This window comes from Salmo salar, chromosome ssa23 (genome assembly GCF_905237065.1).
Source record: "Salmo salar chromosome ssa23, Ssal_v3.1, whole genome shotgun sequence".
NCBI lineage: Eukaryota > Metazoa > Chordata > Actinopteri > Salmoniformes > Salmonidae > Salmo > Salmo salar.
Window position 1 is genome coordinate 29,660,422 of NC_059464.1, and position 26,627 is coordinate 29,687,048.

Below are 26,627 nucleotides of genomic sequence, written 5' to 3' on the forward strand. Positions count from 1 at the left end.
TATACAAAATATAGCCCTATTTGGTAAAAGACCAAGTCCAGAAAAACCCTTGAATATGTAGGTGTTCTAAAACTTTTGACCGGTAGTGTATATCATGAATCGCCCATAAGTTTGAAAAAAATAGAGATGAGTTTTAGGTCATATCGCCCAGCCCTAAACCCTGCGATCAGTCTAGGCTACACGTCAGACACTCAGGCCAGCACCAGCCTACTCAACACCTCTCATCCACCCAGCACCAGCCTACTCCCAGACAAACAGCTATCAGGGTGGCGATGCGTATCAATAGTCTAAAGCACATCTCCACTCCTTCCTCCAAACTGAGTAGAAAGAATAAATGCAAATTCCCTGTTGGCCCCTGGCGTACTGCTTCGCTTCCACCTATCCTGTTTTCAGATTAGTCTGAACATTGTGCACATCCAGAGAGGAAGAGGCGAAGCGAGAGGATTTACTCCACCCAAAATCTGTCCCTGTGAGATAAGCCCTTTTTTGTATGGAGGTCTATGAGAGTGTCTCGAATTACACGAGGCTTATTGGATTGACTAGAAGTTTCGTAATGTGGCCTCCCGAGTGGCGCAGCACTCTAAGGAACTGCATCGCAGTGCTAGAGGCGTCACTACTGACCCGGGTCCGATCCCGGGCTGTATCACAACCGGCCGTGATAGGGAGTCCCATAGGGTGGCGCACCATTGTCCCAGCGTCGTCCGGGTTAGGGGAGGGTCGGGGGGTTACTTTGCTCATCGCACTCTAGCGACTCCTTGTGGCGGGCCAGGTGCCTGCAGGCTGACCTCGGTCGTCAGTTGAACGGTGTATCCTCCGACACATTGGTGCAGCTGGCTTCCGGGTTAAGCGGGCGGGTGTTAAGAAGCGCGGTTTGGTGGGTCATGTTTCGGAGGACGCATGACTCGACCTTCCCCTCCCAGTGGGGAGTTGCAGCAATGAAACAAGATCGAAATTTGGCAGATGGGGTAAAATACAAAAAAAAAAAAAAGAAATCGTAATGTTTAGGCTGTTACAAACGTACTAATATAAGTGGATGCACGTTGCAACTTTGAGAAAAACGACTTAGTTGCGCCTGTTGTTCACACACGTTGGCTAGAATGGTCCCACCTGATCTCGCCTGCCTTCAATCATTGAGGACATGTATTTCCACTGTTAGAGCGGTCACTTGGCTATGTTGTTAATATAATAGATCATCTTTGGCACATGTCATCCATCTTAAGTGGATATCTGAGGAGAGAGACTGGTTGAGTGAAGCTGAACATGACTGGGCAGGGAGGAAGGTCAGGGCGAGGTACTGTCTGTGACATCAGTAGAGGAAAGCTCAGCCTCTCTACGAGGGAGAATGTGGGAACAATATGTAAATAAAAAACAGATGGCACAAAACCACAGGACCCTCTAAAATGCTTACAGTGGAAAACGGAGGCTTATGGCGGCTTTACGCGCTGAGATTCAGACTCATCCCTGCAGATAACTGCAAATAACCAAACCAACCCAGGAAATAATATCTACAGCACCGGTTGGTAACTTCCCGGGTTAAAGGGTTCATTAACTTCCTTTTCATTGCCTCTCCAAAATTATAGTGACCCTCTCGATGCCCAGTCACCACACCCAGACTTTTAAAAGAAAACACTGGAATAAAGTGCTTATGCACCAACGCTCAGAACCTGAAGCATTTAAGGATGTCCCTACAGCTGCTCTTTTCAGGAAATTAGCAGGCCAAAAGCAGATTATGTGTAATGAAAGGTTATATCCTTTTCATGAATTGTGATTTTTTTTAAACATTATAGTATAGCAGATATTGTTTTTTTGTGTGTTTTACAAATGTTGGAGTGTGACGAGGCAGGGCTGGTGTCCAGGGCAGCTGACCTGCAGGGCTAAAGGGCACTTCAGTGTCAGACCTGCTGCTGCAGCCTCTCTCCTCCTCAGCTGCCACCGCCACACCTCTCTCCAACAAAAGGATCAGCCAATTAGTTTCACAGCCAAGCCTGAAGTAGCCTAGTAGTTGTAGTAAGGGAGATATCATTTCCCTGTCAAGCTTGCCCTATTAGCATGTTCATTCCAAGAAAGATGCTTAAGGCTCGTCAACATCTTGTTATGTCACAGATCTCATGATCAATGGCGGGTTTTAATTTGAACCATTAATGTTTTCCTGAGCTCATCTGAACACTGTGCTACCAACGGAGCTCTGGGTGGATTACGGTTGCAGCTGATCATCAAGCTCCATCACAGCTGACAGACAGAGAGAGAAAGAGAGAGAGAGAGAGAGAGAGAGAGAGAGAGAGATCAGACGAGGCCTGTACCACCCTGCCAATGGACACGCCTTCCTGGGCACAAAGGACAATATTGCCACAGCTCCCAGGAGATTGCCCCTTGACCCCTCTCCGGGAAGTACCTCAGCGTAATAGAGCATGTTACTGAAACAGTCATCATGTAAGACATGGGAGACAAATAGACAATTGTGTATTCCCATCCTGGCTGTCAATCAGGCACTGCTGCAGAGTTTTCTGGATCAAAAAGGGGCTTAGGTGGTGGGTGTGGCAATGGGAGTGGTCGGCTTGTTGGCGCAGCTGTATTTGAGAGAACATTTTAGAGGCCTCCCCATCTTGGCGGTGAAGAGAAATCTTAGCATTTTTAAGCAAATTTCCTGCAATTCTACACATTCCTCTATGAAGCAGAGAGACATTTCACAGTTTAAAGAAAATTTCCAGCGATTCTACTTATTCTGCCACGAAGCAGAGAGAAAATATTGCCGCTTTAAAGCTAATTTTCTGCAATGCCATGCATTTTGACATGGCTAATGTTGTTATTCTGCTCGAACATAAAGTCAATACTGCCAAATTCATTGTTTTTGGAATTTTCAATTCACCCTGACTGTCTAGCTTTTATTTTGGTGACTGTTAGTCCTCAAAGATTATATTTAAAAATATATAATCATAAATTAATTTGACTTATATAGCGCTTCTCGAGACACCCAAAGCGCTTTACATAGTAAAATGGAAGCTCACCAACCCCAATGTTCTGACAAACACTAACTAGGGGTCTAGTTAGTGTTGGCCAGAAAAGGATTTCAATGGCAGAAAAAAATCCCTGTGCTGGCACTGTAAGTAGTGCGGAGTTCAGAGAAGTGGGCATCCCTGATTATAACCTACAGTTAAATATTAAACCATACAAATGGGAATATGATATTTATCTCATTCAGAGAGCAGACTGAACAGTCAAACAGCGCAGAAGCCCAGCTATCGTCACTTTGGCCAAACCTGCATAAGGAAATGAGTGACGCTAAAATAATAAACAGGGTGCAAGGGGCGGGTCCATCAGCCTTTATGGCCAGAGGTGTGGAAGAGGCAAGAGAGCAACAGCTGGCCTGTGACCAGCCCTTCTCCCGTTTCAGATCAGGTTTCAGGACCCAGATGGAGCCAGCAGCTGCCCCCACGTGATAGCAGCACTTCAAACATGTCTGCGACAGCTGATGAGACACAGAACACTGGTACCAGTTACTCAGGCAGCTCCGCTATGACATGAGATAGAGGAGTGGACCTCCATAGCTAATGGGACGACTACTACTACTGCTGCACCCAGTCCCCCTGCTACGACACAGCTCTCTCCCCACATCATAGCACTGGGTTTTATAGTTCATAACAAATACTTTCTAGTAGGGATGCACAATATATTGGTGAACATATCGGAATCGGACGATATTAGCTTAAAATGCCAACATCGGTATCGGCCCGTTGTCTAGTTTAACGCCGATGTGCAAAACCGATGTCAAAGCTGACATGCATACCTATATAAAACGTAGGTACATGACGTAATGACGCTATGTAAAATTTTGCGCTACATGTGCAACACAGCCTTCCTAACTTAGCCCACAATGTCTACTGTGTGGATCGAACAGTCAACAAGTCAAGCAGTCATTTGAAAGTAGAGGTCGACCGATCAATCGGAATGGCCGATTCATTAGGGCCGATTACACGTTTTCATAACAATCGGAAATCGGTATTTTTGGACCCCGATTTTTACCCCCCAAAAATGAAACACCTTTATTTAACTAGGCAAGTCAATTAAGAACACATTCTTATTTTCAATGACGGTCTAGGAACGGTGGGTTAACTGCCTTGTTCAGGGGCAGAATGACAGATTTTTACCTTGTCAGTTCGGGGATTCAATCTTGCAACCTTACGGTTAACTTGTCCAACGCTCTAACCACCTGCTTTACATTGCACTCCACGAGGAGCCTGTCTGTTACGCGAATGCAGTAAGAAGCCAAGGTAAGTTGCTAGCAAGCATTAAACTTATCTTATAAAAAACAATCAATCATAATCACTAGTTAACTACACATGGTTGATGATATTACTAGTTTATCTAGCCTGTCCTGCGTTGCATATAATAGCTTAGGTACACATTGCTCCAACGTGTACCTAACCATAAACATCAATGCCTTTGTTAAAATCAATACACAGAAGTATATATTTTTAAACCTGCATATTTAGCTAAAATAAATCCAGGTTAGCAGGCAATATTAACCAGGTGAAATTGTGTCACTTCTCTTGCGTTCATTGCACGCAGAGTCAGGGTATATGCAAGTTTGGGCGCCTGGCTCGTTGCGAACCTATTTGCCAGATTTTTACGTAATTATGACATAACATTGAAGGTTGTGCAATGTAACAGGAATATTTAGACTTAGGGATGCCACCTGTTAGCCTGTTTAGGATAGGGGGCAGTATTTTCACGGCCGGATAAAAAAACGTACCCGATTTAGATAAAATACAGAACGGTTCCGTATTTCACTGAAAGGAAAAACTTTTTTGTTTTCGAGATGATAGTTTCCGGATTCGACCATATTAATGACCTAAGGCTTGTTTTTCTGTGTGTTTATTATATTATAATTAAGTCTATGATTTGATAGAGCAGTCTGACTGAGCGGTAGTAGCAGGCTCGTAAGCATTCATTCAAACAGCACTTTTGTGCGTTTTGCCAGCAGCTCTTCGCTGTGCTTCAAGCATTGCGCTGTTTATGACTTCAAGCCTATCAACTCCCAAGATTAGGCTGGTGTAACCGATGTGAAATGGCTAGCTAGTTAGCGGGGTGCGCGCTAATAGCGTTTCAAACGTCACTCACTCTGAGACTTGGAGTAGTTGTTCCCCTTGCTCTGCATGGGTAACGCTGCTTCGAGGGTGGCTGTTGTCAATGTGTTCCTGGTTGGAGCGAGGAGAGGGACGGAAGCTATATTGTTACACTGGCAATACTAAAGTGCCTATAAGAACATCCAATAGTCAAAGGTATATGAAATACAAATCGTAGAGAGAGAAATAGTCCTATAATTCCTATAATAACTACAACCTAAAACTTCTTACCTGGGAATATTGAAGACTCATGTTAAAAGGAACCACCAGCTTTCATATGTTCTCATGTTCTGAGCAAGGAACTTAAACGTTAGCTTTCTTACATGGCACATATTGCACTTTTACTTTCTTCTCCAACACTTTTTTTTGCAATATTTAAACCAAATTGAACATGTTTCATTATTTATTTGAGGCTAAATTGATTTTATTGATGTATTATATTAAGTTAAAATAAGTGTTCATTCAGTATTGTAATTGTCATTATAACAAATAAATAAAATACATTTTTTTAAAAATAGGCTGATTAAATCGGTTATGCTTTTTTGGTCCTCCAATAATCGGTATCGGTGTTGAAAAATCATAAATCGGTCGACCTCTATTTGAAAGAGTAAGAAAATTTCAGCGAGAACTCAAAGACAAAATACATTAACACCAAGATAATGGAATTCATTGCCCTTGACAATCAACCGTTCTCTGTCATGGGTGATGTTGGCTTTCACCAACTGGTCGAGCACCGGTACACGTTGCCCTACCGGAGTTACACAGTAATAGTGTCACTGCTATTAGCTTCATGACATACTATGGAACGCCGTTTGGGTCTTTGCGTGTCATAAAAGATACATCCAACAACACTATTTGACGCGTCAAATAACAGTTCTATTATAGAATGTTGTGTGTTCTGAATTTGCACGTGCAAGCCAAGCGCTACCACTACTATCAGTAGCACTGTCAAAGCTGTACAAAAAAGTCTGCAAACAAGCAAACACCGGCCATGAATGATGTGTTTACAATAATGTGTGGTAATAAAGCATTATTTGTTAAACCGCAACTTCTGGGGTAGCTAGCTAGCTTTAGCTTGGTACCTAGCTAGCACCAATACAACCAGCCTGAAAACAAAGACCAGTAAAAACTGCAGTCATTTTCATTATTCTTAGCAATGATTTAGGAATCCTATGACCAGCACTGTAGGTGCGCGAGACAACTTTACCAACATCATCGCATACGTATCGATGAATCGTTGTGACACATCAAATACGAGTGAGTGTAATCAATGTGTAATAACTACGTAAAAAAATGTATGAACGTGTTAAATTATAATGTGATGTGCAGTCATATTCAAGTCCTGATTGGTCAACAAGCTTATTTGGCACATCAAATAGTGTTGTTTGACACGCAAAGACCCAAACGGCGTTCCATAGCATAAGAAATCCTGGTTGAGAATGAAACGACTGAACAAATGAACAATGAAACAGCACAGCAAGTAAGTGAAAGAAATAGGTTTCGATTATGTTTTACTGGTCATGGAGACGTACGTAAATGCCAACAAAATAACCTTTTGGTCAGTGTGTGTGTGTATAACCTTTATTTAACTAGGCAAGTCAATTAAGAACAAATTCTTATTTACGATGATCATCCAATATGGCATAGCAGTCAGACGTCCTTTGTCCTTGTCTTGTCCCATATACATATACACACACACACACACACACACACACACACACACACACACACACACACACACACATACATATACATATATATATACACACACACACATCTTTTCTTCGCATATCTTTTTATATTTTTTTTTCTGAAAACTCAACTTCAAAACACTCTCCTGCAACCCGCCTCACCAATTAAAAAAAAAAAAAGTATTATTTACCTCAAATCTGAAATCCACAACAGAAGCTAGCCAGAAGTTAGCCAGTTCACTAGCTAACGTTAGAATTCAAGCTAACTACGGTTGGCGGTCATCAGCTATCCCTTAGCTCGAAAAGCTATCACCAGTTTTGTACAACGCGACTCAGACCAGAGCATACCGGACCTATTTTCTCTCCATATCCCCGGATTTCTACCGCAAGCTCTGGACATTTACACCTGGATCTTGCAGCTAGCTAGCTGCTATCCGAGTGACTATTGGCTAACGTCGACCCCGGAGCTAATATCATTTATTCAGCAGCTAATCAGCTGAAGAGTTCCATCAGCCACTCCTGGGCTACAATCACCAATCCGGACCCGTTTTACTGCCGATGTGGAGCCCCATCGGGCCTTCATGACTGGACTACCGACGTTATCTGCCCGAGGGAGTTATCCAACTGGCCCCTCCGTCGCGACGTAACCTGAACGCCCATCTGCGACCAGCTAGTCGTTAGCCGTCTTATCGGCTGCTATCTGAATAGTTCTATCGGCCAATTTTGTTGGGCCACTATAACTAACTATTTTTGCCAATTGGATTGGTCCCCTCTACCACACAGAACCCCACTAATCTAGCGACGGAAACGCACAAGGTGGCTAAAAACAGACCATCTTCTGCCAACTTGCTACCCATGGCCCGGCTAGCTGTCTGAATCGCCGTGACCGCAACCAACCTCACTACTCACTGGACCCTTTTGATCACTTGGCTAAGCATGCCTCTCCTTAATGTCAATATGCCTTGTCCATTGCTGTTCTGGTTAGTGTTTATTGGCTTATTTCACTGTAGAGCCTCTAGCCCTGCTCATTATACCTTATCCAACCTCTCAGTTCCACCACCCACACATGCGATGACATCACCTTGTTTCAATTATGTTTCTAGAGACAATATCTCTCATCACTCAATGCCTAGGTTTACCTCCACTGTATTCACATCCTACCATACCTTTGTCTGTACATTATACCTTGAAGCTATTTTATCACCCCCAGAAACCTGCTCCTTTTACTCTCTGTTCTGGATGTCCTAGACGACCAATTCTCATAGCTTTTATCCGTACCCTTATCCTACTCCTCCTCTGGCGATGTAGAGGTGAATCCAGGCCCTGCAGTGCCTAGCTCCACTCCTATTCCCCAGGCGCTCTCTTTTGATGACTTCTGTAACCGTAATAGCCTTGGTTTCATGCATGTTAACATTAGAAGCCTCCTCCCTAAGTTTGTTTTATTCACTGTTTAGCACACTATGCCAACCCGGATATCCTAGCCGTGTCTGAATCCTGGCTTAGGAAGACCACCAAAAACTCTGAAATCTCCATCCCTAACTACATTTTCAGACAAGATAGAACTGCCAAAGGGGGTGGTGTTGCAATCTACTGCAGAGATAGCCTGCATAGTTCTGTGCTACTATCCAGGTCTGTACCCAAACAATTTGAACTCCTACTTTTAAAAATCCACCTCTCCAAAAACAAGTCTCTCACAGTTGGCTCCTGCTATAGACCACCCTCTGCCCCCAACTGTGCTCTGGACACCATATGTGAACTGACTGCCCCCATCTATCTTCAGAGATCGTGCTGCTAGGTGACCTAAACTGGGACATGCTTAACATCCCAGCCATCCTACAATCTAAGCTTGATGCCCTCAATCTCACACAAACTATCAATGAACCTACCAGGTACCACCCCAAAGCCATAAACACGGGCACTCTCATAGATATCATCCTAACCAACTTGCCCTCTAAATACATCTCTGAGGCAGCGATCACTGCCTCATTGCCTGCATCCGTAATGGGTCAGCGGTCAAACGACCTCCACTCATCATAGTCCCTGAAACACTTCAGCGAGCAGACCTTTCTAATTCTCCTGGCCCAGGTATCCTGGAAGGATATTGACCTCATCCCTTCAGTAGCGGATGCCTGGTTATATTTTTAAATGCCTTCCTCACCATCTTAAATAAGCATGCCCCATTCAAGAAATTTAGAACCAGGAACAGATATAGCCCTTGGTTCTCTCCAGACCTGACTGCCCTTAACCAACACTAAAACATCCTGTGGCGTTCTGCATTAGCGTCGAACAGCCCCCGTGATATGCAACTTTTCAGGGAAGTTAGAAACCAATATACACAGGCAGTTAGAAAAGCAAAGGCTAGCTTTTTCAAGCAGAAATGTACTTCCTGCAACACAAACTCAAAGAAGTTCCGGGACAATGTAAAGTCCTTGGAGAATAAGAGCACCTCCTCCCAGCTGCCCACTGCACTGAGAATAGGAAACTCTGTCACCACCGACAAATCCACTATAATTGAGAATTTCAATAAGCATTTTTCTACGGCTGGCCACGCTTTCCACCTGGCTACCCCTACCCCGGTCAACAGCACTGCACCCCCCACAGCAACTCGCCCAAGCCATCCCCATTTCTCCTTCTCCCAAATCCAGTCAGCTGATGTTCTGAAAGAGCTGCAAAATCTGGACCCCTACAAATCAGCCGGGCTAGACAAACCCTTTCTTTCTAAAATGATCTGCCGAAATTGTTGCAACCCCTATTACTAGCCTGTTCAACCTCTCTTTCGTGTCGTCTGAGATTCCCAAAGACTGGAAAGCAGCTGCGGTCATCCCCCAATTCAAAGGGGGGGAACACTCTTGACCCAAACTGCTACAGACCTATATCTATCCAACCCTGCCTTTCTAAAGTCTTCGAAAGCCAAGTCAACAAACAGATAACCGACCATTTCAAATCCCACCGCACCTTCTCCACTATGCAATCTGGTTTTAGAGCTGGTCATGGGTGCACCTCAGCCATGCTCAAGGTCCTAAACGATACCTTAACCGCCATCGATAAGAAACAATACTGTGCAGCCGTATTCATTGACCTGGCCAAGGCTTTCGACTCTGTCAATCACCACATTCTTATTGGCAGACTCAATAGCCTTGGTTTCTCAAATGATTGCCTCGCCTGGTTCACCAACTACTTCTCTGATAGAGTTCAGTGTGTCAAATTGGAGGGCCTGTTGTCCAGGCCTCTGGCAGTCTCTATGGGGGTGCCACAGGGTTCAATTCTTGGGCCGACTCTTTTCTCTGTATACATCAATGATGTCGCTCTTGCTGCTGGTGATCCACCTCTACACAGACGACACCATTCTGTATACTTCTGGCCCTTCTTTGGACACTGTGTTAACTACCCTCCAGACGAGCTTCTATGCCATACAACTCTCCTTCTGAGGCCTCCAACTGCTCTTAAATACAAGTAAAACTAAATGCATGCTTTTCAACCGATTGCTGTCTGCACCTGCCCGCCCGTCCAGCATCACTACTCTGGACGGTTCTGACTTAAGCATTTGTAGTTGTCCACATATTCTAGGTGTCTGGTTTAGACTGTAAGCTCTCCTTCCAGACTCACATCAAACATCTCCAATCCAAAGTTAAATCTAGAATTGGCTTCATATTTCGCAACAAAGCATCTTTCACTCACGCTGCCAAACATACCCTCGTAAAACTGACCCTCCTACCGATCCTCGACTTCAGCGATGTCATTTACAAAATAGCCTCCAATACCCTACTCAATAAATTGGATGCAGTCTATCACAGTGCCATCCGTTTTGTCACCAAAGCCCCATATACTACCCACCACTGCGACCTGTACACTCTCGTTGGCTGGCCCTCGCTTCATACTCGTCGCCAAACCCACTGGCTCCAGGTCATCTACAAGACCCTGCTAGGTAAAGTTCCTCCTCATCTCAGCTCGCTGGTCCCCATAGCAGCACCCACCTGTAGCACGCGCTCCAGCAGGTATATCTCTCTGGTCACCCCCAAAGCCAATTCCTCCTTCGGCCGCTTCTCCTTCCAGTTCTCTGCTGCCAATGACTGGAACGAACTACAAAAATCTCAAACTGGAAACACTTATCTCCCTTACTAGCTTTAAGCACCAGCTGTCAGAGCAGCTCACAGATTACTGCACCTGTACATAGCCCATCTATAATTTAGCCCAAACAACTACCTCTTCCCCTACTGTATTTATTTATTTTGCTCCTTTGCACCCCATTATTTCTACTTTGCACTTTCTTCCACTGCAAACCTACTATTCCAGTGTTTTACTTGCTATATTGTATTTACTTTGCCACCATGGACTTTTTTTGCCTTTACCTCCCTTATCTGACCTCATTTGCTCACTTTATATATATATAGACTTATTTTTCTACTATATTATTGACTGTATGTTTGTTTTCCTCCATGTGTAACTGTGTTGTTGTATGTGTCAAACTGCTTTGCTTTATCTTGGACAGGTCGCAATTGTAAATGAGAACTTGTTCTCAACTTGCCTACCTGGTTAAATAAAGGTTAAATAAATAAATACATTTACAATGACGGCCTACCCCGGGCGACGCTGGGCCAATTGTGCTCCGCCCTATGGGACTCCCAATCACAGCTGGATGTGATACAGCCTGGATTCGAACCAGGGATTGTAGTAACACCTCGCACTGAGATGCTGCATCCATGTGTGTGTGTTAACTTTACTAGAATGCTTAAAAGGCTGCTAGAATGTTGAATATCAGTATATTTTCTTGGCAAGGAAAATATCAGATAAGGTTATTGGCCAAAAATGTCATATCGGTTAATTAAGCCAGTAGCCTGTACACTAACAGCAGACTTTTTACATCACAGGGTTACTTGGTTGGCATGCTGATCAAGCGATTGTACTTTAACACACTTCAACCATCACCACAAGCTGCAAAAAGAGTGATACAGTAAAATGTGGAATAGGATACTGCAACTCTGGTGTCCTTGTTATGGGTGACCACAATTCTGTCTCTTCACATGACACAGCATGTCCTCTGTGTCGAACAACTATCTGTTTTCACATAGCTACATATCATATCCACTAAGTAGTAATGAGCACTACAAGGTCATTCCAATATCAGTCATTCAGCAGTGAGGACTTGTATAGAGTATTTCACTTACAGATGTAGGATCTTAAATTTTAGCCAGTTTGCTACAGCAGGAAAATAATCCTGCAACAGGAAATGTGAATTATGTGGATAATAAATTGACATTTTTGTAGGGTTTGTCACATTTTTCATAAGGTAAAATCAAGTCAAATGTAAATTACAAAACTTCAGAAGCCTTTTAAAACCTCAAATGTCCTGCATTGAAGGAAAGTTCTCCTGCAACAGGGTGATCAAATTAAGATCCCACATCTGTAACACTCTCCAACAGCAGTGAGTTATTACTAGGGGATGTGTATCTTTCCCTTTGAAGACGATTCAATACATGGGCTCCGATACGATACAGGAACAATACGCTTTAGTTTGAAACGATTCAGTGTGATTCGGTTGGATTAGACGAAAGAGTCTGTGAGATTAGGTTCGATGCACTAACATTTGTTGCATAAAAATTCATTTTCCATTCTAAATAAAAAATCTGCTGCTGATGGAGCTCATGAGCTGGGCTCTCGGAGCGGACTTGTGTGCTTGTATGTGTGTGAGACGTGTGTGTGTGTGTGTAAATGATGTACACGTCTATGGTGTAGTACAGTGAGCTCCAAAAGTATTGGAACAGTGACATTTTGTTGTTTTGGCTCTGTACTCCAGCACTTTGAAGTTGAAATGATAGAGGGTATTTCCATTCATTTCGGGTGAACCGTTCCGAAATTACAAGACTTTTTGTACATAGTCCCCCCCCCCCATTTCTGGGGACCAAAAGCATTAGGACAAATTCACTTATGTATTTTTGGTCCCATATTCATAGCACGCAATGACTACATCAAGCTTGTGACTGCACATTTGTTGGATACACTATTTACCATTCATTTCTATTGGGCACAAAATAATCTGAAACAACCAAAAACAAACAGCAAATGCATCCAACAAATGTGTGGAGTCGCAAGCTTGATGTAATCGTTACATGATACAGTAGGAATATGGGACCAAATACTACACTTTTTACTACTTTAAAACAAGTGAACTTGTCCCAATACTTTTGGTCCCCTAAAATGGAGAGACTTATGTACAAATGCTGTAATTTCTAAAAACGGTTCACCTGAAATGGATTAAAATACCCTCAAATTAAAGCCGACCGTCTGCACTTTAACCTCATAGTCATTGTATCATTTCAAATCCAAAGTGCTGAGGGTACAGAACCAAATCAAAAAATTACACTACCCCTATACTTTTGGCGCTCTCTGTATGTAGGCACCTGAGCTAAGCCATAAGGGAAAATTATCTGTTTGTCATTTTTGCAGATTAAAAGTGTTAGACCTAATAATATATATATATATCTTTAAAATTAGCTCTGACAGAGTGCATTGATTACTGCATTGTTGGAAGGGCTTGCAAAAAAGGAATTTCACTGTACATGTGACAAAACTTGAACATAGAGCAAAACTTTGGATTTCATCCAATCTCATAATTTAATGGTTTAGACTGTCTGGAAGTTGACTGACTTGGGAGTGAGCTTCCCTTCTTCTCCCGCTGTCCTCGTTATGAAATGATCTGCTTTATCCTGTAAAGTTAACCAAAACTGTCACTGATGGTAAACCTGAACAATCAAAATAAAATGTAATGTAAGCCATGATCAGCATGTCTAGCCAGATGAGTGGTGCCTCCGGCAGTAGCTTGGGCTGCTTTTATTCCGGTAAAACAATTTAACAGTGCATTTGATCAAAATCACCTTGCAAATTATATTGGTGGTCACTCAACTAATATTGAGTATTTGAATGCTGAAGGTGACAGGCAGATGTGGAAGATCAGGAATAGGCCTACCTGTCGTTGGTCAGTGTGCAGTTTGACTAGGCTAAATGACTTGTAGATCAATGACTGTCAACACAATTACATGCTTAATTCGACACTGAAGGAGAGGAATCAGTTATCACAAAATATTAGGTATTTTCGGGAAGGTAGAAAGAAAGTCATTTGAACAACAAATATTAGTAAACCGGCGATTCGTAAAGTTGAAATCTATTTCCTGACCGATGCATGCTACATTTGGATTGGTTTGGGGTCTCATGGACCAATGAACTCATATCTTAAACAATTGAACCGGTGACCAATTTGTATCAGTGAATGATTACATCCCTAGTTATTGCTAGTGAAAACAGAAGCTGTCCATCAGTCAACAGCAGGTCCAGCCCACTAGTAGTAGAACACAATGCCAGTGGTGTAAAGTACTTGAGTAAAAATACTTTAAAGTACTACTTAAGTCGTTTTTTTTGGGGGGGGGGGATCTGTACTTTACTATTTATATTTTTGACAACTTTTGCTGTAACTCTACTACATTCCTAAAGAAAATATATATTTTTTACTCCATACATTTTCCCTGACACATAAAAGTACTCGTTGTATTTTGACAGGAAAATGGTCTAAGTCACACACACACTTATCAAGAGAACATCCCTGGTCATCCCTACTGCCTATGATCTGGCGGACTCACCAAACACAAACACTTTGTTTGTAAATTATGTTGGAGTGTGCCCCTGGCTAACTGTAAAAAAAAAACTAAAATAATTATGCTGTCTGGTTTGCTAAATAAGGAATTTGAAATGGTTTATACTTTTACTTTTGATACTTAAGTACATTTTAGCAATTCCATTTACTTTTAGGTAAGTATATTTAAAACCAAAATACTTTGACCTTTACTCAAGTAGTATTTTACAGGGTGACTTTCACTTGAGTCATTTTCTATTAAAGTATATTTACTTTTACTCAAGTATGACAATTGAGTACTTTTTCCAACACTGCACAATGCTGTGTAGTAGAACACAATGCTGTGTAGTAGAACACAATGCTGTGTAAGCATCATAGGTGGTACGTTTAACCACCATCCACTGTACCTCCAGCTGTCAATAAATGACTGTACATGACGGAGAAATGAAAGACCAACTACCCTTCCTTATAGAAGGATAGAGGCCCGATTTCAATGAACTGTCCTCGCCCTAAGCATGAGTGTGTGTGCGCATGACGGGGAGCAGGGGTCCCTCATCTCTACATTCATGGCAGTGTTATTGAGGGGGCACCAGGGCATTGATGACCTTGACTGCCAGGTCCCTAGTCCACGGGAGAGCAGAGGAAACATGGTATGGCTATATTTCAAGTAAATGGCTTGAATGGGAATTATGAGCTGCCATTACTGTAAAGCTGTTAGGATTTGTTTCTTTAACGCTCGGGATCCCCCCCCAGAGTGTAAGCCTGCAGTGTACTTACAGGAGCGGGCTCCTGCTTCCATCACTGAGGGGTTTGTCAGTGTGAGAGAGCGCACAGCTGAACTAAAGACTAGACCACTGTGTGTGGACAAGGCTGGCTAACAAAGACGACCTTTCAGCGCTCAGCAATTTTTCGCTCTGCTTTTTTTCCTTCTGTCCATGAACGTGCAGTGCAGTTCCAGATACTCTGACAGAGGGCTGTGACTAATACGCCTTTTTCTGTTCTCACAAGTCTGGGAAGGGTGACACTGGCCTTCACCTTTGTCCCAGGTGCAGGCGTCGCCCAACAGCACGCACCCTGCTCGTGCAACTTGGTACGAGGCAGAGAAAATACACAAGACACTTGTCAGTCCATAATGAACAGAGGCGAATTAATCCTGACACTAAAGGAACCATATTAGACTGTGCTGTAACATTCACTGGGTATCCAGGGCCTGCCTGAGTGAGTGACCAGGGAGGTGAAGGCACAAACCTGTGGGCAGCTGCACTAGACTGGAGGTCAGCCAGCAGAGTTAAAGCAGCACTCGCCACTCATGCCCAAACTGAGGTCAGGGCCTCAGAGGAGAGGACACAAGTCAAACCAGCAGCACATAAAAGCCTACATTTCACAGGAGAAAACAACATATTCCTGGCAGTGTTAACCCAATCAGTCCTGGCAGTGTTAACCCAATCAGTCCTGGCAGTGTTAACCCAATCAGTCCTGGCAGTGTTAACCCAATCAGTCCTGGCAGTGTTAACCCAATCAGTCCTGGCAGTGTTAACCCAATCAGTCCTGGCAGTGTTAACCCAATCAGTCCTGGCAGTGTTAACCCAATCAGTCCTGGCAGTGTTAACCCAATCAGTCCTGGCAGTGTTAACCCAATCAGTCCTGGCAGTGTTAACCCAATCAGTCCTGGCAGTGTTAACCCAATCAGTCCTGGCAGTGTTAACCTAATCAGTCCTGGCAGTGTTAACCTAATCAGTCCCGAGACCCCAGCAAAAAAATTATAATAATCTGCTTTTCATTTATCTGCATGTCCAGCCCTTATATTTAGCCTCACAATTAAGTGTTTTACAATTTTCTTTTCAGGACAACCAGGGCTACTAGTAGAAACAATATGAAATAAAACAGTTGCATTCATGAGTTTTATTGACAAATAAAGGTCCGCCAAAGCAAAAACCTGATAAAAAATGAATTTAGATGAACGCTGTAAGTACATAAATTGCTTGCTTAGTGGGAAATGTAATATCCAACTAGTCAGTGACAACTATGTGAGCTTATTACATTATAGACACTGTCCTGGGATTCCCTATGGTCTTATATGTAGAACCCCTTACAGTATTATAGACACTACGTCCTGGGATTCCCTATGGTCTTATATGTAGAACCCCTTACAGTATTATAGACACTACGGCCTGGGATCCCCTATGCTCATATATGTAGAACCCCTTACAGTATTATAGACACTACGTCCTGGGATTCCCTATGGTCTTATATGTAGAACCCCTTACAGTATTATAGACACTACGTCCTGGGATTCCCTATGGTCTTATATGTAGAACCCCTTACAGTATTATAGACACTACGTCCTGGGATCCCCTATGGTCTTATATGTAGAACCCCTTACAGTATTATAGACACTACGGCCTGGGATTCCCTATGCTCATCTATGTAGAACCCCTTACAGTATTATAGACACTACGTCCTGGGATTCCCTATGGTCTTATATGTAGAACCCCTTACAGTATTATAGACACTACGTCCTGGGATTCCCTATGCTCTTATATGTAGAACCCCTTACAGTATTATAGACACTACGTCCTGGGATTCCCTATGCTCATCTATGTAGAACCCCTTGCAGTATTATAGACACTACGTCCTGGGATTCCCTATGCTCATCTATGTAGAACCCCTTACAGTATTATAGACACTACGTCCTGGGATTCCCTATGCTCTTATATGTAGAACCCCTTACAGTATTATAGACACTACGTCCTGGGATTCCCTATGCTCTTATATGTAGAACCCCTTACAGTATTATAGACACTACGTCCTGGGATCCCCTATGGTCTTATATGTAGAACCCCTTACAGTATTATAGACACTACGTCCTGGGATTCCCTATGCTCTTATATGTAGAACCCCTTACAGTATTATAGACACTACGTCCTGGGATTCCCTATGCTCTTATATGTAGAACCCCTTACAGTATTATAGACACTACGTCCTGGGATTCCCTATGCTCTTATATGTAGAACCCCTTACCTTCTAACCACTGGTGTAGCTTGTGAGTGTCATAAAGCAAAACATAATACATGCTCGTGGGAGTCTCAGCTTTTAAATGATACACTATGTGGACACCTGCTTGTCGAGTTGGTCCCCCCTTTGCTGCTGTAACAGCCTTCACTCTTCTGGGAAGGCTTTCCACTAGATGTTGGAACATCGCTGCGGGTATTTGCATCCACAAGAGCATTAATGACGTCGGGTACTGACGTTGGGTGATTAGGCCTGGCTCGCAGTTGGCGTTCCAATTCATCCCAAAAGGTGTTTGATGGTGTTGAGGTCAGGGCTCTGTGCAGGCCAGTCAAGTTCTTCCACACTGATCTCAACAAACCATTTCTGTATGGACCTCACTTTGTACAAAGGGGCATTGTCATGCTGAAACAGGAAAGGGCCTTCGCCAAAAATGTTTCCACAAAGTTGGAAGCACGTCATTGTATGCTGTAGCGTTAGTTTCCCTTCACTGGACCACGAAAAACAGCCCCAGACCATTATTCCTCGTCCAAACTTTAGTTGGCACTATGAATTGAGGCAGGTAGCGTTCTCCTGGCATCCGCCAAACCCAGATTTGTCCGTCGGACTACCAGATGGTGAAGCGCGATTCATCATGCTACTGCTCCAGAGTCCAATGGCGGCGAGCTTTACACCACTCCAGCTGATGCTTGGCATTGCGCATGGTGATCTTAGGCTTGTGCGTGGCTGCTCGGCAATGGAAACCCATTTTATGAAGCTCCTGACAAACAGTTCTTATGCTGACGTTGCTTCCAGAGGCAGTTTGGAACTCGGTAGTGAGTGTTGCACCCAATGAAACTATTATTACGCGCCTCAGCAATCGGCAGTCCCGTTCTGTAAGCTTGTGCGGCCGAGCCGTTGTTGCTCCTAGAAGTTTCCACTTCACAATAACAGAACTTACAGTTGACCGGGGCAGCTCTAGCAGAGCAGACATTTGACAAACTGACTTGTTGGAAAGGTGGCATCCTATGATGGTACTACGTTGAAAGTCACTGAATCCACTAATTTGAAGGGGTGTCCACATAATCAAAAGCTACACTAAAGTGTTTGCAGCTCCTGGCCCCGGGCCCCGCCCTTGTCTCACAAACATAGCTCTAGCTCAGTCCCTGTTAATCACATTGGTACCAACCAACAAAGTAGAAATAGATGAATCCAAAATGGTACATCCCAGAAGTCAGTAGCTCACGTAATGTTTAAAAGGGGTTAGAAGTCCTAAATCACACCAGTGCGGCATTGAAAGTTTAAAACAAGGGATTCTAATATCCCATAAGTCTTCACAACAATGGGACTGTGCTGGTACCAGATTTGTGACAACATTGTCTTAACCTGTATATTTTTCGACCTTGGAGCAAAGCAGGAAGTGTACCCATCAATATGTGCTTTGAAATGTTGATTCAACTGACATTACAAAAAAATACATTCCAACGTCATTTCAATGAACATTCTACATTAACATGGAAATGATTGCATCAATACCAGGCAGCCATTGCGAGTGTACCCACGAGTTTACCAGTCAAATTGCCAGGGTTGTCTCACTTCAGATGGTGTCACTCCTATGCAACACTCATCCCTCAACCGATCTGTCTTGTTGAACATCTCTAAAAATGTAGATTTTGCTCATCCGCCTAACACTAGTTCCTAATTCTGAAAATTACTCCTCTCTTGTGGGCTATGACGCATTGGCTACCAAAGCAAACCATGCTTGATCAGCTGAGCAAACTTGCAACAGCTAGCAGCCTAGTGCAAGCTTGTTTGAATGGCCATATGGTAGCTAGCTACTAGCTTGTTGATTAAGTTGTACGGCACCAAAGTTAGGGGACTGTACTCAGAAATCCGCATGTATCTCACTGACTGCTGGCACTGTGCCTCACTACTTTGTAACATTTGGCCAACCCGATGTCGCAAAAAGCAGTGCTGTAATGCTAGAAATCTGCACACTAATAAAGGCAGTAAAGATATCATGAAAACAAGGGCTGGGAATTTCCAGGGACCTCAAGATACGATATTAACACAATACTTTGGTGGCGATAGGATCATGTGATTTTATTGCAATTCTTTATTCCAAACATTGCTCACCATATGTCTGCTGCAGAGGGACAGGAGATAGCCATGAGAAAACAAGTTTTGATCAGTCATGGAAATAAAAGTGCTGAAAGCAAATTGGCTCCCTATTTAAAAAAGGAGATGGAGAAAAAGCTATGATGTAAAAATACTGGAGTTTTGGGTGCAGGTACAGCCAACTAGCGCAAAAACATTGCGATAGTCAATACGACGCATCGTCAAATAATATCCCGATATGGAACTATCGATCCCCCCCATCACTAATGAAAACTCATTTGTGCATTAGCTAGAATTTTACTACACTAACTAGTTAGAGGGAGTATTCAGCATTGAATGTGTGAACTGTCGATGTTAGCGTCCCTGCCTTGCATTTCATATGGATTGATTGGCTCAGCCAGCAGGCAGACACTAACTAGCTACTTTTCGTGCACATTTCAAATTTCATAAATACTGATTCTCATTCTACCACCACAAAACAACTTAGCTAGGTGTAGAATTAGGTAGTGAAGAATTGCTCATGAAAAAAACCCCATCAATATTACAGTTTATGGTAAGATTTAACTCGCATGTTTTGAGGATGAAAGGATGTTCAGTGGACGATGTCACCTTGGTAACATGTTCAAATGTTAGGACAGCATATTGTAACCAAACGCATTTTTAGCTATCCCATGACTGTTATCAGACAGATCAGTGAAGACAGCCGCGTGCTATCTGATGTGAGAAAATGGTTTTAAAGGTTCCAAGCCCATTCTATTCATTGTTTGCTGCAAGACCTTGTTTCTTCTAGCAAGGGGCAATAAAGTTATCCCGTTGTTTAGAGTCCATGTTAATTGCAGAAACGGATTCAACTGCACAAATGCCCGGCCGTCCCGTCTTCTGCCAGCTATTCGTTACACAGAAGAAGAAAAAAAGAACGGTTATTAAATGTTCTTAACGGTCTTCATCCAGAACTGTCACTAACACTGTTATATGGTAATTGTGTCGGTCCTAGTTAAGATGCCCAGTAATGCCTTTAAGTGTTGCCTGGCTGAACAGGTCCAGGTTGCTAGCTAGCTGATGAGATCAAATCGACAGGGCACCATGCCATTGCCCTAATTATAAGAGTTGAGGGAGTAGTTAGCTAGTAACTACTACAATTGAAACAAATTCTTTGGTTCATTTAAAATATACTCCAGGAGCAACAGGGCCAAAAGATCCAGTGATGTTACAGAAATAATGCCAGAGCTGGATATGACTGTACATTATGCAGAATAGCCCAAAAATACCCAAACTGATGGGATGCCTCACAGACAGAAGAGAAGCAGCATAACAGAGGACTTCAGGAGTAGAGATGAAATTTCAGCGCTAACCTCTGCTTTCAATGAGGTTAGCAAACCCGTCAATATGCCTAGTCAGAGGTCATGACCTCCCCGGGAGATCCAATGTAAAGATAATCATACATGGTCCAGTGTGGCTGTGTAGGTGGTGACGTCAAGCCCACACTCGAGTGCAGCGTTCAGACGCTATCTACGACAACCTTCCCTCGTAGGGTGCAGAGTTACACCAAGGCCTTCCTCCAGGAGATTTCTAATTGGCAACTTCAAATGACCCCAATAAAACATACAGATACCAGTGTTTATGGTGACATTCAAGCTTGCACTGATCCTCTGTGTAGGACTGACACATGACTGGAGGAGGAAAACAGAAACTTAAGTATGTTGCAGAGGAAGCTCAGTTTCTGTCTGGGCCTCCCTTCACCAATCTGAAAATAAACAAGCCTTGCCGTTTCATGTGGTTTCCCAGACCAACCCTCTGCGTGCTTCAGAACTAAAATCTTGACTTGCAACCTCGAGTTTCTATTTCACTTTTGAGCTAAAAAAAAAAGGCAAGAGCTCTGCGTGGGTTTGTGTGTATGTGTACACATCACCTTGAGATGGATGGTACTGTAGTTGACTTGTTCACATAGTGATATTGTGCAACAACTCTGTTAGCTCCCTGAAGGAGATCTAGTGGCTCAGTTTGTATTATATTTAAGAGAAGGAGAATCAACTTCCCAGGTCATGATGTGTACAGTATATCATGACCTGGGCAGTTGATCCTTCTTCCTTCTTTTTAATATAATACAAACTGAGCATGGTTGACTCATTAACAGTGCATGGGTCCAAGCTACAGATATGTAAATATTTGCCTGTTGGGGGAAGAAACATTGTCAGCACTCAAATGTTTCCTGTCTCTTAAAGGTCACCAAGTCATCAGGGATGGGGTGTTCTGCTGCTATTAGGAAACTGGATTTAATTACCTTGGCCAAACTACAGTAATACTAAAACATTTTCCACAAATCAGAAAACCAATGGCAAACTGCACTAGTTATTGTAGTGAAGAGAAATGTTAAATGGGCGAGTGTGGCAAAATATTGACCTACAGTATCATTTACAAAAAATAGTGGTGAGGATGATTAATGTAGGAGTGCATCCAAACAGAAACACATCACAGCCATGCTGTTTAGTCAAGCATGTTGGCCTTACCAATTTGATGGCCACATATTCGTTGGTGTAGAGGTTCTTCCCCAGCCGCAGCTCTCCAAAATTGCCACAGCCGATTTTCTTTCCGACGCGGAAGTTTGGGCCAACCATAAGAACCCCAGAGTTGGTCCCTGTACCTCGGACAGTCCTGCTGCCAGCCGCCTTAGACATATTTTTCCCTTCCTCCGTCTCTCCCTTACCCACCTTCTTGTCAAAATCCATAAGCTTGTGATACCCTGGCCTCTCCACGATTACTCCCCGGCCATGCAAATCACAGAGGGGCCAAAACAACAAGGACTCTTAGGGGGGAGGGAGGCAATACAAAGACAGAGGAAAGGTGTTGTATAGAAATGTGCAGTGTATTAAAAGCCACTTCCACTGGGTTAAACTGCAGCCAAAACACACAGTATTTATATCTGGCAAAGTTGTACTGCATGCGCTCTTCTCTTCTTTCTTCTCCTCGTTTATGGAGGTCGACTCCTTTCTTCTCCGTTTCTCCAACTCCAATATCAGAGTAGCATGTCCCTGCCTGAAGGGGGCAGGTTGTGCTAGCATGCACCCACGCACACACAAACACACACTCATACACAACAAGCACTCTGAATCCCAGCTACTGGATCCACGACGCAGCTTGGCAACTTCCCCCAAAGCCCCTCATTGCTTCCTTCTGGTCAGTCTTTGGTAATACAGCAGACATTCTTCATGTTCCAGTGCCACGGCAGAAGAGGCAATGGTGGAGGCAGTGTCAACAATGATGAGGTACTGCAGTAGTCCTGTTGGGTTTAGTTGGATATCTGAAAGACATGCAAACACACACTAAATTAGCCATTAGGTGTAACTGAATCCATTCCAGAACATCTTGCCAAATACTTTTGAAAACACATTTGCCGTGATCAGTTATCAATTACATGTATTTTTTTATGATAAGCCTAAAAGACTAGAGAAATCTGCATGACATCTCCAAACAAGTCTGAGATAAGATCTTATAAAGGTTAGTAGGCTACTCATCTTTCATACATTTCCAGCCTGAAGTAGAAATGGGATCCATTTTCAGAGTAGCACATGCAGTGAATTTAATAAAACAATCAATACGGGTGGAAACATCACATACTAGATGGAGTTTTAAGATGAGAACAACACATCTTTCCATGTTGTACCATCTTCGAATGCCCGAAAAACCTGCATCTAAACACACTATTGGGCCATGGCTTTGGACAAAATGTGGTCCTTGCCTATTAGCTGTAAAGGCTAAACCGTGACCGATTCATAGGGCTTTTTGAATGGACAAATTCAACTGTAGTGTGCTACATAACCTGAGCTTTGTACAAGTTCATCATCATATCAGTATTCACTGGTAGCATTTGAATAGTTCATAGCATGAATGAAGGTTTCTGTATAACCCTGAGGCCCAGCTTTCCTCCCTCTCCTCCCCTTGGGACCTGTGATGTTGTGGATACTCGTGGAGAGCAGGTAATGCCAGCAATATTGTCAGGCAGCTATTCTGTCCTCAGGCAATGCATTTAAACTGATCAATGATTGCCAAAATGCCTCTCCTAATCCATGTAGCTTGGGAAACTGATTCATGTCATAGAGTAAAGGAGATGCATTGAAATAGAGGTGGGGAAATGGGGATACCTAGTCAGTTGTACAACTGAGTAACTTCAACTGAAACCACATGGCTTACCTATAATATCCATGTTAATCATCATTCAAATTATGAAAAAGTATTAGATGTAAAGAAAAAGTAAAACAACTTTCCCAATGCCCAGAAAGCTTCTTACAGTAGTAGTCTAAGTTAGCCTAGTTTATTCTACGTGTAGAATAGGCTGAATGTGTGTGTTTCTTCACCTGTGCAAAGAGTGAAACAATAAGCAAGTGTTCAATCATTGTCTACTTACAGGTCAATGAATGAAATGGAAGCCCCTTCACTTATATCCACCACCACAAATTATGAAATAGAGTACTGAATATAATAAATTCTTCCATCTCAGTCATGTAAACACAGATTCAAAAAAAAAAAAAAAAAAAAGAGGGAGTTTTGTTTGGAGTGGGGTAGCAAGTGTGGCTAGTTTTAATTGGGAAACCAAATTTCAATCTGAAAGTAAAAATAACTTTATTTGAGTCTCTATCCAATCAACTTGGAGAAATTGAGAAGCCACAGAAACAGAACATTATACTACAACGACTAGTCACTAAATACCACTCTGTTATGACCAAACAGTTACCAAATATTATATTGTCACCTTAGTTTTCACCTGACAAGTTGCCAACAACATGTGGTGTTATGAGTAGCAACTGTCTTTGTTTACAATATAGTTATCCTTCAAGCAAGCTAAAGATACTAGCTAGCTATAAATAAATATTATCGCTGCAAATGACAACATAGTGATTGAACCATTTGGTAGGCATTGGACAAGGAAAATAGACAATGAATGCTGGGCATGTTAGCTAGACGAATTTTTACGCAATGTTGCTTGTTAACTAGCTAGCTACTGGCCTAACCTGCTATTCTCAATTTATATCCAGACAGTTGAGTCGTTAGCTCGATAACAGTGACACAGACCAACTAGACGATTGCGTCTGTAATGAGTTAGCTAGCTAACAAGTAAGCATAAAGTGACAACCTAAAACTAGCTTCTGCGACGAAGGCAACTGGCACAGGCTAAAGAAGGCCTCACATCAAGCTACTGCTGTAGCGCGCTAATTTAGCTCTTTCTCGTCGTGCTAGCGGTTCTATGGGCGGCACCTGCTGTCAAGTTGTGTGGGAAAGGCATCCAGTTAGCTACCTATACAACCGCTACCTGTACGAAGAGGACAATACTTATGATCCATCTGTGGTTTTAATCTTTTTCTACTTGTCAACTCCGTAAATACTTCGTGATAGTGAAAACGTGAGTCGCTTCAACCGTGGAAAATGTATCAAATCGTTTCAGACTTGCAAACTAGCTATAGTTGCAAACTAGCTACTAGTATCGCAGCTGAGCTGCTGCTAGCACTGCAGGTCATTTGGGAAGTGGCCAACAGTCTCTGAGATAGTGACTTATCAACAGTTTGTCGTCTTTCTTTGCTAGGTTACCACTTTGCAAACTATGAGAAGTGTTAGCTACTGTAGTTAGTATACTCATCGGGCAATAATTGAAAATGCCATAGGTTAATGTTACTGATTACTCCCAAAACACAGCGATCAGTCCCGTACAGCTAAGCAAGCTAATGGCGCCGAGTAGAACAAGCTAAAACTGGGCAGAACATCTAATATTAATTACATAACCTTCATTTCATATCAATCAAGACACACCCTTCTAATATAGTTTGGTAGCTAGCAGACATAGCTAGATAACATTATACGAGGCTTGTAGCCGTACGTAAAATAAAGTGCATTTCACCAACAAAAAAACTGCGTTTTATTCAGTTCCCAAATATATCAGCGGGCAACTCCTTAATCTTCACAACCGAAATCCATTTGCAGCTAGCTAACGTTAGCTAGTTAATATACGGGTAAATGCCTTCGGAAAAAAAGCACCCCTATTTAAACGTGTATAGTATCAACAAAGAACATATTTACCTCCCTGTATGTTCAAAGTGGATGCATCAACATGTTCACGTATTTATGAGATGTTATATCTTCGCCCCTCGCTAGCTAGGGCTTGATGTTGTTGTCTCGATTTAAGCCTCCCCAGCCGATAACTAAGTAAGCATTCGATAATTCAGCGTCACCTTCTTCCTCTCCCATCGGCGCTGGTTAACTAGCGCACCTCACTTGGAGAATATGACTAAATCCGTACTACAGATCAAGCCTACCATGAAATATTCGTGCGTAGATGCTGGGTCAGTTTCCAGCCGTACAATTTACGGAGATGCAAATGTTGAGTTGTTGTGAAATACTGGTCTGTAATTTGGTAACGCATACCAGTATTTATTTGTTTAACTTTGGTGTCTTGAGGGTGCTTTCTATATAACCCACTACCACTAGACATAAAAGTAGGTGAGAGTGGGGCAAATTGAGTAGCCCTTGTTTCTAGGAAACCATTAACACGTTCTCTTGAAAACCACAGTTTAGTGCCTCCAGTTGACGACCTACACAACCTCCCCAGTCAGCTAAAAACATATTTATAGTCAGTCTGATGTCTGCATTGGTTTACAGCATTTGCGGCCTCTTTAGAAGTCCGAACATTCAAACTTCTTGTGCTTCAGGGAGCTATCATATGCATCCAATAAACTGGTCTGCACCGCACCACTCATTGTGATTCAGGGCTAATTTCTATAGCCATCCAGCTAATTACAAGCGACTGGCTAAACGAAAAGACCTTACCTCTTCTGAGATGTTGGAGTCCGTTTCCCGGTGCTGACATTGGAGCTCAGCCAACATAGCATGAAATAAAAAGGCAGCACAGTTTTCCCACCTGCATCTCCATCCCGAATCTCCCCATTGCCCCCCACAGCAAAATGTGTCTATATTTAGGCTATTGTTTATATTTGTATTTCACACTATGTTCAAATAAATATAAGTATAATGCTTTGTATGGATGTCAACCCCAATTCATGTTCATATCATCGTGATCAATCAACTGCATTACAGTTA

At 42.8% G+C, this 26,627-nt stretch overlaps 1 protein-coding gene across 4 annotated transcripts in view; it reads right to left on the reverse strand.

Moving 5' to 3' along the window:
* The window catches only part of LOC106584364 (casein kinase I), a 50,173-nt gene extending 24,295 nt beyond the window's left edge, over positions 1-25,878 (reverse strand). For all 4 annotated transcript variants that reach the window (XM_014169592.2, XM_014169589.2, XM_014169591.2 and 1 more), the window contains exons 1-2: positions 25,611-25,878; positions 22,052-22,842 (exon numbers count right to left, since the gene is read on the reverse strand). In XM_014169592.2, coding sequence (XP_014025067.1) covers positions 22,052-22,270 — 219 coding nt within the window. In that variant the 5' untranslated portion in view covers positions 22,271-22,842; positions 25,611-25,878. The remainder of the gene's footprint in view (positions 1-22,051; positions 22,843-25,610) is intronic.
* Positions 25,879-26,627: the final 749 nt, after the last annotated feature.